This window comes from Notamacropus eugenii, chromosome 2 (assembly GCF_028372415.1).
Source record: "Notamacropus eugenii isolate mMacEug1 chromosome 2, mMacEug1.pri_v2, whole genome shotgun sequence".
Taxonomy (NCBI): Eukaryota; Metazoa; Chordata; class Mammalia; order Diprotodontia; family Macropodidae; genus Notamacropus; species Notamacropus eugenii.
In genome coordinates this window covers 219,285,956-219,301,469 of record NC_092873.1, presented here as the reverse complement: position 1 = coordinate 219,301,469, position 15,514 = coordinate 219,285,956, and the positions used below count along the sequence as shown (strand labels likewise).

At 35.2% G+C, this 15,514-nt stretch overlaps 1 protein-coding gene across 8 annotated transcripts in view; it reads right to left on the bottom strand.

The window, feature by feature from the left end:
- Positions 1–4,086: 4,086 nt before the first annotated feature.
- Positions 4,087–15,514, bottom strand: part of EYA4 (EYA transcriptional coactivator and phosphatase 4) — a 315,711-nt gene continuing 304,283 nt past the window's right edge. For 6 of the 8 annotated variants that reach the window (XM_072643383.1, XM_072643389.1, XM_072643382.1 and 3 more), the window contains 3 exons: positions 13,089–13,210; positions 10,427–10,527; positions 4,087–7,457 (listed from right to left, as the gene is read on the bottom strand). In XM_072643383.1, the coding sequence (XP_072499484.1) occupies positions 7,377–7,457; positions 10,427–10,527; positions 13,089–13,210 (304 nt within the window). In that variant the 3' untranslated portion in view covers positions 4,087–7,376. Of the gene's footprint in view, positions 7,458–10,426; positions 10,528–10,565; positions 10,667–13,088; positions 13,211–15,514 lie in introns of all 8 variants that reach the window. The other 2 variants (XM_072643385.1, XM_072643387.1) reach the window with 1 other exon arrangement.

Here is a 15,514-nt window from a genome sequence, read left to right as displayed (position 1 = left end):
TAATGCAGATTCTTACATGTTGGGGTCCCAATAATCTCTCTTGCCTACTTTATATCACTTTATTTCTTCATTTACAACCCTTTAGCTAGATGTTTTCTCCTGGTCATTGCTGGTGTAGACTAGTATAGTTTACTTGCACTCACTGCAATTTATTCCTGTAGATCACTACAGAACTGGGTACACTATCACTAGTATAAGTCTTAATCTCTGTGCTATTAGGTATGAAATCAGTTTGTAATTAGGTATAGAAAATCTCTCAAAGTCATAGCCACTAAAATAGGAAAGGAAATCCACCTCAGTCAGTTAATCAATCAACAAGAATTTATTAAGTTCTTATTATGTGCCAGGAACTCTATTAAACCCTGGGGATACATTTTTTAAAATGGTTTCTGCCTTGAAGGAATTTACAATCTTTTTGGAAAAATAATATGGGATTTTTTTAATATACATATAGGAGGTAAGCTTAGAGGGAGAGCACCAACTCAGTGGTATATCTCTCAGGATGGATAAGGGACGTGATTTGGAGGGAGAATCAGTTTTCCAATTTATGTCATAAAGCAAACGATGTCCTCTCATCATTACTTTGGAAACAGATCTGCAGGCAGAGGAAATCTCTAGGGTTCATCTGCATGGGCCTTCTGGGAAATGAAATTCAGCCTCTCAGATGGCTGCCTTTCCAGCCATGGAAGAGAAAGAAACTATCCCTTTCCTCTTTTGGAGAGAGCAGGGGTGATGCCAGCCTGAGAAGCTTGGAATTAGTTTGCCAGGGAGACAGAAAGTAGTGGCACCACCAGCAGTAGCAGCAGTAAATGAAGGATAATTTACACAAGAAATGAACTAAAACATTATAGCAACTGGAGCCTACTCCACCACCTTTGAGATTCCATTTATTTAGAGAATCCTACAGGAGGTAACGAACAATGCCTAAATAACCCCCAAACATTGCTTTATTGCTGCTCCTAAATGGTTGGCATAATTTACTACTGTTCAAATACTCTGTGAAATTTGCTTGATATCCATTTGTATTATGGTTTGCCTAGATAAAGATAATTTCAATTATGACTTGATTTAACGTCTTTTCTCTAGAGTGTCTGTGTGTACTTGTGGGAGAGATTTGAGCGATAGCCAGTGGACATTTTACTGTATACAATTTAACAGCTGTGAAGCCTGGTGACTAAATATGGACCAGAGGCTCAGTACTTTACTGCATTTTATTAATAACCTCTATATGTTAAAGTGTTTTACTTTGCATAGAAAAGAAATTCAGCAAATTTGGGACTCTTGTCCTAGGGCAAAAAGTATTAAAGCTAAAAATCTTTTTTTTCCCCTGCAGAAAGATTTTCATGAATAATAATGACTTCTTTATTATCTGTATATAACATACACATATATGTTATACTGTATACAAATATAATGAATATCTGTATTATATACATATACATACCTATAATGATTTATTATCTCTAACTCAGAGAGAGTGGAGGGGAGACTGTCACTCCCTGAGCTATCCCACACAGGAGTAGATAGGCATGGTTGGGGATAATCAGTACTAGATGCTCATCAAAGGGAGAGGGGAAAGTTCTCCTCAGGCAAACTGCCCTCCAAAGCGACATCTGCTGGGAGCAACTATAATAGCCTTGTTTTGTCAGACATTTTCAAACTTACCTTGACTACTCATACTATATACTAACTTACCCCCAAGGAATGCCTCCAAAAGAAAATTAAGCAAGTTAAAAAATAAAACCAAGTTTTACAGAACAAATCCTTTTTGTTAAGGAGATTTGTTCTGAGAACTTTGGATTCAGTCAAAGGGCTGCACTTAAGGACCTGGAAGGCCACATATGCTCTCAAGGCCACAGGTATTTTCCCTCTTTTGAATGTCTCTAATTTATCACATAGTTAGTTTTCATGTTGGCTCGCCTATTAGATTTTATAAGCTTGAAAGCAGGGATTGTCTTTTGCCTTTTTGCATCCCCAAGGCTTGACACAGAGCCTGGCACAGAATTGGTGCTTAATAAATGCTTGTTGGCCAACTAAGAGGAAGTCTAGATAGGTTAGCAGTTGGTATTTGGAAATATCTCAGCAGATGAGTCACACTCTAGCATCAGGGGCGTCTGGTAGCAGGTAGTAGGTAGAGATAGGCAGGGAGGTTAGAGAGGTCTAGCAGCAGGTAGCAAGACTCATTCATAGGAACTGAGCCTGGGGATAATGAATGCTAGTCCTCACGAAGTCCAGGAGGTGGAAGCAGGTAGAATACTCACTTTGAACAGTGGCAGGGGATCAAAACAGGGACACAAGTGCAGAAACACCTGACAGAGACCACCCTATCATTGGAACAGGGATCTCAGGTAGGGATAATATTAGGGTAAGGAGCCAGGGTGGGTGTTACATGTAGGCTGTGTAGTAGAAAGATCCCTGAAGTAAGGATCAAGAAACCTGTGTTCTGATATTAGTTCTGCTAATTAACTATGTGACCATCTGAATGTCACACTATCTTTCTGTGCCTCAGTTTTGTCTTCTGTATGAGGAGGGTCTTAGTTAGACTAGGATTCAGAGCTAGAAGGAATCTTGAAGTCATATAGTTTAATTCTTTGATAAAGAAAAACTCAAAAGAAGTCAAGTGACTTGGCCAAGGTCATACAGTTAACCCAATAACAAGGCTAGATTTCAAACGTAAGTTCTCTTTTTCCACACTTCATCTTTTACTCCAGTGTTGAATTTAAATAGAAGTGGCTCCCTGCAGTGTGCATATTGACTTAGAAAACTACATATTAACATTAGCAATGTTGTATTATATTTTTATTTTGTTAAATATTTCCCAATTATATTTTAATCTGGTTCCAATGGCATTACGGAGTTCTGCAGTCCTTGGCCAAGAGTTTGACACCTCTGTCTTACTACATCCTGCTGCCTCCCTAGATGGTCTCAAGTGTCTCCTCCAAGATAAACACTTCACACTTCTATGAGACACACACACAAAGCGTATCACATCTAGGCACTCCATCTCAGGAAAGATCTTGACAAACTGGAAAAATTCAAGAGGTGGGTATACAAGATTGAAGGTCTGGAGCCCCAGAGATGGAAAACATAACACTTCTGCTCAAATGTATTATTTTATGGAATAAATCTTAATATCTTGAAAATAGTTGTATAAATAATTAGTTAAAAACAGTTTGCATTAAAAAAATTTGGAATCATTTTTATTCCTCTCTTATGCTTCTTCTTTAATCTATTATCACCATCTTGTAAATTTTACCTATATTTATATACTATGACCATATAAGTCACTTCCTATGGGAGACAGGGAGTTTTTCTACCAGTCAGGGTTAAAATGGGCACAAAAGGGAAAAAGAGAATGAAAAAAACAGATTATTTACTATTCAATTTATTTAAATCTATTATTGCATTATGTGCCCTGCAAATATGATTACTAGCATTGTTATTATCTAAATACAATTAAACTTATTTCATTTGAACTTCATTAAGTGAGAAACTGAGAAAGACTTGAATAGAAATTGATTTAAAATTTGCCTTTGTTTTATCTATAAAGGAATAGTTTGCTGAAGAAATTATTTTTATAAAATTAATATTTCAAGTATATATGACAAAGTTTTTTTCCAGCTGTCTCAGAAATATCCTTTTAGATAAAAACAATTTATGGAAAAATATTTTTATTTATTTTTTAAAAGAAATTCTCCCAGGAATTCTATAGGCACAAGGGAAATAGATGTGTATGTGTGTTTATGGGAGACAATCTTTTCATGAGGGCCAAAAAGGAAGGACTACAGTTTAAAATTTACTTCATTAGCATATCTAATTATGGTAATACTGTATTTCTCTAAAAAAAATCACAAGTTATACCTTTTCACTAATTCAGATAGGGACATGCCTAATCAGTGTGAATTAATGAGATTTTGTTAGCTATATTTCAATTCATCACAATTATCAGAATCCATGATTCAGTTAAAGAGATAAGAAAATTGGAATCTGTCAAGAAAACCTACGTTCAGTTTATATTAGCAAGACTCTAGAGATTCCAGTTTTTCAGAGAAATGTGAATGCGCACAATAAGTACTTTGCACATGGGAAGGTGCAGAAAATGACAACATTTCCAAATGTATTTATTGAGAAATAGTAAAGATGTACATATTTTTACAAGCTTTTAATATTAATTTACATTTCTTTAAATTATGTAGGCCCCAATATAAACTATACCTTACTAATGCATGACAGAGACCCTCAGTTTTGATTAGTTATGATTTCCAAAAGGCTTCTATTATTGGGAGTCAAAAATGCAGCTTTGGCTCACGATGCTTGTTTTCCCTTAGAGAGACTAAATAACCATATTCACTCAGAATGTAGGCTTGTCATAAGCAAGTGTGCTGAGAGGGAAGCGAATTCATAGGGGAACATGCTATGGCTGCTATCTTGAATATTTATTTTAGGAGAGACTAAGTTAATCAAATTTGGAGTGGCGTTTGCCACCTATTTCTCTGTGTGTAAAACTGCATGTGTTTCTAAAAGATGTTACCTCTGGCCTTGATTTATACAATTTTACTGGTGTAGATTAACTTACTTCCATATTCTAAGGTACTGACCACCTCTATTTGGTTACTGAAATTATACTCTATTAATATTCTGCAGGTGCAACACTAAACATGGTTATTATTTCTAGTACTATACAAAATCCATATTTGTACAGTAGCTGAAAACCCACTTCATTTATAGAATGTCATTCAAAATAGTCATGATAATAAGGCACAATATCCTATATTTAAATAGTGTGTGGCAATTGCCAACATTTTTCCCCCTAAGATTAGAAAGAAAGGGGACCTGTGTGTATATGTCTATGTATATGCACACACATGTGTGTGTCTGTGTATTAGGGTTGGGAGGTATTCCTTCCCTGTGATCAGAAAGATAAAGTTAATAGTTTAAAACATATTCAAAGTCTGATTTGCCAGACTGGGACTTGGCCCTGTTTGATTGCCCCAAGGTATAACTGGATGAACAGATTTGGTCTGGTGACTGTCAGTCTATTTTGAGCACGTATTCAATGAACAACATGCAAATAAACACCAAATTGTAGGTGCCACAAAGTTCTCTGTTTCTTTGCCCTTCTAAAGGACTTTCCTTTTTGAACCTGCAGTTTGGCAACATTAGAATTCCTTTCTTAGTGTGGGGAAGATTACAGGCTTCTGCTGTAGCATTAGGATGCTATCCTTCAGGTATATCTGCTAAGCAATTGTGTAAAGTTTTTATAACTAGATGTCAATGCATGAGATGTCTCACATGCTCAGTTGGTTGACTTAAATACTGAGTAAAATAATTTAACTTTGTTAAACTGTCTCCAGCCAAAGAACTTGTATAAAATTTCCTTAGCTTGGTTCTAAGGGCTAATGTGCCAGCGATAAAAATAGTACATAATTCAAAGTTTGAGTTCAAGTTTTAAAATGGTTTGACAGTCTCATACAAGGCTTGGTGATTTCATTCTCTTTTTGGCTGTTGTAGACAAAGGCAAGTTTTTCAGCCTAGAAACTTAAAATGATATTTCTAAAAATGATATTTTGGTAGACAGAACAGGTGCCATAATTCTCTAAGCCATGAAAGTCTGCTGCTATTAAAATCTCAACTGGCATAATAAGTCATGGACTTCCCATTGGTTAGGTGGGATGATGTAGGTGGCTGGACTTGGGACACACCTATAACAGAGAACTGGAGGTACAAGAATCACCTAGACAGTTTCATTTTCTAGAACTCTGAAATAAGGATCATCAAGGGAAAATATCACAAAGCAACAGGAGAACCTCTACTGTATTATCAAGTTGTGTCACTCATGAAAAAGAAGCAAGCACACAGGCCTATGTGAGGTGATTCTCTTTGAACTGTTATAATGATGATAAGAGATAGAACAGGGTAACACACAAGCCTTCAAAAGTCAGAACATAAATGAAAAAATTATAAGAACAGGGTTGACTGTAACAAAATATTATTTCTATAACATTGCCAAGATCAGTGCAATTTGTTGATTTATCTGAGACTGCTCTATGGAAAGCTCACAGTTTCCCTTTCCCTAGAGAACATTTCTTATCAGGGGCATGTATCTTCACTTAAACTATTGGAGACATTCTGTTTTGGGGGAGGAGGAATTTAAATTTACCTTTGTTTTCAATTTCAGCTCATTCCATAAATAGGATCAGAAGACCTGTTACTAGGTGACAAATACTGGTTTTCATGAGGGCGTTTTTCCCTCCATGACACACATCTCTAAAGAATTCGAACTCAAAACAGTGCAAATAACCATGAATATGGCCTCAGTTTTCTCATGCAAAAATATAGAAAGTTTGCTCAAGACTTAAATATCCATTTTACTTCCAAAGCAAAGGTCCCCAAAATCATTGCAATCTCCCCCAAACTTTCTACATATGTTTGGATGAGCTATTGTTTTGCCTCATACTATCAGTGGAATTATTTGGAATCCAAATAAAAATACAAACTTTCCTTTTCCCTCCCCCCTCCTTCATTGCAACAAATACTTAATTCCTATTTGATTTAGTCTTGAGCTCTGATAACTTGAATTTGAAATTTGGTCATGTCAAGAATTATCACAAAGTTTTTTTATCTTTATCTACAGAGTTTTTAACCAAAGTTACATCTTAACACACAAACACTGTCTTGTCTTGTCTTTAAGGCACAGCACATCAGTATGCACATTCTGTTTGCCAAACTTATAAAAGAGACAATATTATATTCCCATTTTTCCCTCCCTTCCCCTACCCCCCCAAAAAGAAAGAAAAAAATTGCATCCATTTCCAAAGTCAGCTGCTAATAAAGTCACAGTAAATTATTTTCATCAATAATTTACACAAATTACATGTCTAGACAGAATTGTCATTATACAGTCTGAGTGCATTTCGATTCAGATTTTCTGGGTTAGGGAGGCTAAAGTCTGATTCAAACCTCAGTGCTGAGAATATATCCCATAATGAGGAATGTTGTTGAACACCACTTTGTCAGATGGGAAATGCGTGTTGCTGCTTTGCCAACATAAGAGTTCTTTGATAAAGCTGTTTAATTCCAGTTAGGGCTCATTCGGTGTGTACCAGCAACCTCCACAGTTTTATAATTCATTAAAGTGTTGCACAAATAAGACCATAGAGCTTCCTTTCTGTAGCACTAAAGTTTTAACGCCATTCAGCAATCTGAATTCTTCCTTCTGGAATTTTCATTCCAAATATGATTTCATCCTTTAAGACAATTTATATGTGTAAAGCCAGAGGCATTGAATCACACATAAAAATTCAGTGTACTTGAGATATATAAAAACAAAAACAACAAAAACAAAAAAAAACCGGATCTCCAACAATAGAACACAGTTACAAATATTCTAGTTCCAATGCTTGATGTAGAGCCAAGAGGTCTGAATGACTTGATATCCTCCAAAAGGGCATGTTGTGCTGTTGTCATTAAAAGGGTGAGGATGGGGTAGTTGAGGGACAGGGAAGGAGAGGAAAGAGAGATCATCACCATCACTAAGCAGATTACCATGGTATACACAGTAAGTGAAGTCAGTCAAGTTCCCAACATGTACTTTAAAGGGAAGATTAAACTTGAAGGATCAGTACTAACAAAATGGTATTATCAACATCATAAAAATAGATCTGAACTGGATTTTATAGGTGACAATATAGGAGAATACCAGAATTCTTTAGTATGTCTTTATTAATGTTCATATTTTTTTCAGAATATCTCATCAATCAGAAAAGCAATGCTTCCCACATACTTGAAACATACTTCTACATTCATTATAAGCAAATTTTAGTCACTCATCAAACTCTCCTAGTTAGCAAAGGGAAAGAAAATCCCTTTCTATTCTCTGAATATTTAGATTCCCCCCCTTTCTTTTAATTGGACAGTTGATGTGAAAAGCACTATGCAGAAAAGAAACATTAAAGTGGCTATTGCCTGTAAAAGTCAAATTTATACTTAGCTGAAAATAGTGATATTTTCCCCCCCATTTCATTACTATTGGGAGGCTGAAAGGAGGAAGGCAAAAGTGTATCACATTATTAGAGACTGATAAATTTTAAAATTGTTTTAATCTAGTATGGTGTTTTCCATCTCCATATCTAAGATTTTACTTTAAATTCAATGGAGAAACACACTTTGCTAGTAATATTATTAAAACTAATAGGAACTTTTGGACAATTTGAGAGATTTTCAAAATAAACTCATTTCTTTTGGTCAAAAAGAAAATTTGCATTTCATTAAGTTCTGGAATTTCCTAACATTTATTTCTGCTCAGCTCAGATCTATTTGTGACACACAAAATAGTTTATGATTTTTCTGCCATGCAATTGTAGCTACATCCCAAGAACAGCATGCATTCTAGGATCTAGAGAAACCAATCACCTGTATTTCAAAACAGAAGTCTAGGCTTTTACCATCACCATTACTATACCTACAAAAACAACCATTTGGAAATAGCATTCTCATGAGATTTTTGGTTTATCTTGACCTATCAGGTGTTGTCTCAGCTTCCTAGGTGAAAAGTATACGGTGGAAAGTCTGCTAGATTTAGGGACAAAGAATCTATGATAAGTCAAATCAACAAATACTTACTAACATGTGTCTAGTATACACATTATGTGCTAAGCATTATGGTTTGCATGTGAGCTCTGAGATATTCTGAGATCTCAGGCAAATTACTTAACCTTTCTTGGACTCATCTTTCTCATATATAAAATCAGAAAATGGGCCTATATGGTGTCTATGGTCCTTTCACTCTCTAAATCTAAAATTGTGAAATTAGCATATTGTTGACTGATAATTTTAAGTTTGGGCACTTATCCTGGCATTTTTTCTGGTTAATCTTTGAGTTAGGCAATTAATGCAATTGAATTGCCTCAGTTTCTAAATCAGTGATAGGTGAGAACAGAGAAGGTTTTTTAAATGGTGTCATAAGACAATTAAGAAAGCTAACATAATTTTAGGCTTTATAAAGAAAAATATAAAGTTCAAGGCTAGGGAGATGACAATCCTGATGTGCTAAATCATATTTGGAGCATTGTATTCAGTTCTTGGTATGGTATATTCGGAAAGACATTGATAATTTGGAAAGTGTGGAGGGGAAAATTATTTGAATTGTAAAGGGCCTCAAGTTCATGCTATATAGGATGAAGGAATTAGGGAGGACATAATAAGCTATTTTCAAGTTTATTCTGCAGACAAACTAAGGGAGGATATGCTAAGCTCTCTTCAAGTATTTCAAAGCTTGTCATATTTAAGAGGAAATAGCTTTAATAAGATTATAGATCATAGATTCAGAATTGGAAAGGGACCTTAGAAATCACTAAACTAAACTTCTTATTCTAAAGAAGAGAAAATTGAATCCCAGAATCATTAAATGACTTGTAATACAAAGAGGATACAGAGTCTATGTTCAAACTTAGTTCAGCAAGCTCTAAATTCAGCACTCTACATCGCACATGGGCACAATAAAAGACAGTGTAGAAATCACAAAGAAGTAAATTTGGAATTGATATAAGGAAAAACTGCCTAACAATTAAAGCTCTCCCAAAGTGGAATGGGTTATCTCAGAGAATAAGGGATTCACTTCCATTTGATGTCTTTAAATGAAGACTGGTTGGCCAATTGTCAACCATATGGTCCAGACACTTTTTGTTCAAATATAAAGTGAAATAGATCATCTCTGTGGTCCCTTCCAGATCTATGCTTCCATAATTCCGGTCTTAGAAACATGTGACATTCTAAGTACTCTGGGTTCATTGAGAAATTATTCTTACACTATATTAAACAGTCTAAACTGAAAAGTATATGCCAAAGATATTCTGGAGATAGTAAAAAGAAATATTACAGTTTGAGGATACTTGCCAAAATTTCCTTTAAGCAATTTTACTGTTCATTTTCATTAAAACTCTAAAATTCATTAGAAGCTACAAAGGTTTCATTTATTTAAAAAGACATTAAAAAAACCCTCTAAGGCAAAAAAGAGGATAGATGAGGGAAATTGATCCTCTAAAATTATTCTTCTCTAGATTTCAGGAGGACTATTCATCTTATTCAGTTTCATTTGCTTGAGGATGGGCATTTTTCCTCTTGTCCTTGTCTTAGTACTACATTAAAGAAAACTAATCATTTCAGTCCTATTTAAAGTGGTGTTCAAACCAAGTGTAGGTGATGAAAAAGAAATTTTCCTACCTTTCCTACCAAATTGTAGGAAAACCAACAACCCCAAATGCTAAAATCCAAATGGTTCATTTCAGTGCAAGTATTGACCTCATGCTCTGGTTTCATATTTAAATTCAAATCATTTGCCAATCTGCCACTGCATCAAACTACGGGAATGCAAACAAAACAGCTTGCATTGGAAGTATCACACCAACATTTCTATGAGACAGATTACCTTTTGTGCTGCCTTTTCTTCTTCTACACCATCCCCAATTACAACATATACTACTTTTCTGCCAAACCTTTGCATTATTCGCTCAAAGCAACTTTCTTTTCCTGGAAGATAAATGAGATAAAGTTCAGAGTGAAGTTACCTGGTTAGCGGCATGCTCCTCATCTCGGCCATCTCCAATCACAACATAAGTTATGTTAGTGCCAAATCTGGACACTATACGCTCAAAACAGCTTTCTTTTCCTGAAAAACAATGCACTGCTTATTCTTTCAGCCACTGTTTCAATTTGCAAAAAAGATTTGCATAGTGTTAAATGAATTTGCTTGAAGATTACTAAACTTTGCTATAGACCTCTGACTTCTGTACACCAGTAACACCGCTGAAAAACAGAAGAAGTTGGTTAGAGTAGATTATTGAACCCTGTTTGAGGAAAAAAAAAGTTAAGATTGATTTTTGCAATGTGAGACTGTTAACACTGCTAGCCTCAAAATACAAATTATAATTATAATCATTTAAATAATTTATAATTGTTAGTTAAATTCAAGGTTCTTAAATAAAATAAAAAGATAAAGTTTAGAAAGTCTGTGGACTTACATTTCTATTTTTCCTGATTTCCAACTGAAATTATCATTTGCTTCAGTTACGATTTTAAAAAACATTTTAAAGATTACCAAAGGGGTTCATGGCACAAAAAGGTTAAGAACTGGTCTAATTCTAATAGAAATTTTATTTAAATTGTGTTTTAAGAAGAATATACTGCATCAAGCAAAAAGAATCAAAGATTCACCTAACCAAAAAAGAACAATTCAGTATGATGGAAATTATTCTGCTTACCAGCTCCTTCTTTGAAGAACTGGAAAGTCTAAGATTTTCAGGGCAAATGGCAATAAGGGAGATGTATCTTATAGTGCTTATAAAACTGCTTGAAGCAAATAAAATCAGATTCTGAAAACTAATGATTTCCCTTCCTTGCTCCATCCCAACTATGATCTCACAAGACAATATTCAACTTAATGTCAGTGACTCTTGCTTTTAGAATACCACTGTGAATATTCATTCATTCATTCAAAAATTTCGAATACCTTTCCAATGCTGATGTGTACTTTCATTTCCATGAACAACAATACTGAATTACCCATGCATTTTGACTATGTTTTTATATTTTTTTTCATTATTTGGTAATTCTAAAATCTACAAAGCAATGTTATGAAGGCAATAAGAATGAAAATGTACTTAACTTGATTTTCAGTATTAATTTTCTTGTTAAAAATATATTCCTTAAGGCATATATGCTGTTATGGAACAATACGACTTGTGAAAAAGCCAAATAAAAATCCAAATTAAAACCTAATATATGATTAGGATTATTGCTTTGGAACTGAAAGGACTTTAGACTCCATCTGGTCCAACCTTCTCCTTTTACAAATGAGGAGCTTAAGGACTTGAGAGGTTAAACGACTTGCCTGAAGTTACATGGGTGGTGAAAAAAGTGAGATTTGAATCCAAGTCTCTTGACTGCAAAGGGCGTGCTCTTTCCAATGTATGAGTAAATTCCACTAAAGCAAATGTAAATATTTGCATGAACATATTAAATCAATAAATACGAATGAAATCTTGAATCATTCACTGGTATACTGAGTATAAAGCTGGCATTTTGAATTCAATAGCTCTATGCTCTTCAGTTCCCTTGAAACTCCTTTTCAAAGAAATGGATAGTTCTTATTATTTAAGATACATATGTATATTTTAAGCACACCAGTGCTTAAAATGGGATTTACTGACATTCAAATGCCTATATTTTTAAAGGCTGGGATCTCTCCTGATTTATCATGGAAACAGCTGCAATTGGGTACTTTTGGTATCAGGTCCTTTATTTGAACCTTGAAGCACTTAGGGCTGGGAGTTTATTTTTGGTGGAAGATCTTTGGCTCTTGAGCTTCCCTTGTCAGTGTGCCCAGAGCCTAAGTTTGTTGACCTTCAGGGCACAGTCCATTTATTTCATCAGGCATTTCCTTGATAGGTCAATGCATACATGCACTCTCTCCTTTTAACTCTTTCAAAATGGAAGTTAAGATTTATTTTGAATATATATATTAGAAAAGATAGCTCTCAAAGTGTACCCACAGCCTCTGAGAAGAGTACATAAATGTGATCATGTTTATTGATCATTGCACATGGTACAAATGAAGTTTTCTATCCCCTCATGACATGGGAATATTCCAATTATGTTATTTGAGCCTTGAAACTCTTTTCCATCTGACACTTTCTTGTAATGCTAAAAAGGGATTTGAACTTCAGATCTACATAACTGAACATATAAGGGTGCAATATTTAATATGCATGCTAATTAAGGATTAAATAGCATAAGCAGAGTTGCCACATATTGTCTGATAATATATACTGTCCTATAAGTAATACATGGAAAGTGCTTGGACTGGGTAGAAGTCTGGTAAAAACTTTCAAGAGCTTTTCTTTTTTTTCTTAATGGGATGGGTTGGAAAGAGAATTAGGGAGTGGCCTCCATACATCATGATTTGTGGCATTCACAAATTTGATCACCCAATAGCAAAACTTGAACAGAGAGAAAAAAAATGATAAAAACACAAAATTTCATGAAAATACAATCATACTCCTTGTAAGGTTTGTTTTTGAAAAATTGCTTACCTATTTTAGTCGCACTGTAAATATTTTCAATAGGAAAAGCACCTCCCAAACTATATAGTAGGACTTTTGCAAGTGCTGGGATAAGCTGAGTTGTTGTTACCAAGACATTAACACAGTTACTCCTAAGGGGGAAAAATGTTTTTTTTCATTTTAATACAGAATAATACATGCTCATATGTATGTTTATATATACACATATATGTAATGTACATATGTATTAAATTGCACATCAAAGTAGAAAGATTCAGATAATAATATCAGAGCAAATAAATTAATTTCTAATACCTTCCATTTTATAATATGTTAAACCTTTAAAAGTGCTTTCCTCTTCCAAGTCTAAGTCATGTGAATGTTATTATACTAATTTTATAGATAAGAGAAATGTCGCCTGGTAGAGATCAGGTGCCTTGTTCATGGTCAAATAGTTCTGTAATTCTCAGAACTTGCATTGCAACATGCCTCATAACTCTAAATACGGCACTCTTTAAACTCTTTAAATACAACTCATAACTCTTTTCACTACTTACGTTGCCTCCCTAATAATGTTAAAAGAAATAATCTTTGCCCTTCAAATTTCATTAAAAGGGGCTAAGGCTAAATTGAAAATAATCTCAAATCATATGGAAAAAATGAATCAACTAAATCCATCCTCCCCAGATTCTTCCTTCTGCCACCTACTGGATAGCCACTTCTTATAATAAAGGTGCTTTTTTTCCTTTTAAGAAACAGAGGAAGAGAAAAAAATAGTTGATATACCAAAAGAAAAATTCTGATGTTCATTTTTCCTCTTATGTTGAACCCACCCTCTGCCATTTTTAAACTTCTAACAATTGATAGGGCTTTTATTTTCTGAGGGGAGGTAAGTAAAACAAATTACTTCTCCCTTCCATATACTTGAAGCCAGATTCCCAAAGTTAAGGAACTCAGAGTTAGAATAAACCTAAGAAGTTATCTAACATAACACACCCAAACAAAGATTTTTACACTTTGCAGATTCATAGCCTTTGCAGAGTCTTTAGAACAGTTTGTGTTCTGTATGGACACCAACTGTAAGGGGACTCACAATATCCCATGATAGTTGGCTCATTTTCCATTTACACCCCTGTAATGGTAATGTCAATGGGAAAATCTTTCCCCTCTATTATTGGGTCCATGTGACCTGCTTAAGTTGCATGAAAGTCTCAGTCATATGACTTGGAGTCACATGAAGCTTGTGGTGGGAGAAGCTTGCTGAATGAGTAGAGCAGGAATGATGGAGCAGAGCTGAGAGGAAGTTGGACACAGCAGTTAGATCTGAGGGAGAGGGAGGAAGCAGGCAGCGAGCTGTGAGTGTTCGTTTGTGGGAAGGCCCTAGCAGGGGGAAGGCTTGGGGATGGTGGTGCCCCCCGCATTATTATTGTTTATAGATTTCCTTGTTGCTATGATGTATTTGGCTTTCTGAAGTTGGAATTTGACTTTCTGATGTTTAAATAAATGTTTTGGTTTGGTCTTCTATGTAGAAAGTCTGTTATGTTTTGTAATTCAGAATTACTCTGGAACTTTCATAGTCACTGTAGGCACTGTGAATATTGTGTTGGTGCTACATTTGGCAACAAGGATGGGAATGTGAAATATCAGACCTCTATTTGCAAACAGAAGGACTTTAGAGAGAGAAATGGATATCCCATAATAGGAGGACTTACCTTATTCCTCCCTAGCAAGAGAATGGGCTAAAAGCATGGGACTCTGTGAAAACTGGGAATGTAGGTTACATAAGGGAGAACCTAGAGATTCAGAAAGATGTTTGCAAGGAATGCCAGTACAACTGGGAAAAGAACTGGCAGAGGTATGTAGAAGAGGCTGGACCTTGCTAGCAAGTTATTGTCTTAAGTGTAAAAGCAAAGACAAGCTGCTGGAGGAGAAAGCTGAGATGGAAGGGGAGTTGGCTGGTTTGCATGGGAATCTGTGTGCCACAGCATTCGGGCTCTACTTTAGAAGGGTAAGCTGAGGAGTCTTAGGTGGTAAAAGAACACAATGATGCTGATTTAGCTCTCAAAAAGAAGCAAAAAAAAAATAACCAAAGGAATGTGCATGCAGTCCTTGCAAAGGCTGTGCTTAGTTGCTCTAATGGCTGCTAGGAAAATGATTGGGAAGAAAATGAAACAATGTTAGATAAGGAGGCTTTTATGAATACAGACAGTTGCCCAATACTAAGAAGAAAGCAGGAAAACTGGGAGGGAGGGCACACGGTGTTTAGGGAGATAGTTGAGGATTTTACCCAGCAGGAGGTCACAGATATTTTGAGTTGGTTCACCCAAAGGATAGGAGAATCATTAGTGTCTTGGATAGTGAGAATCAGAGATGAAGAGGTCAGAGGAGTATCGATAGATAATGTAGATTGTTTGAAAATTTTAGGTATTAGGATCCTTTTATACAGCAAGCTTTTA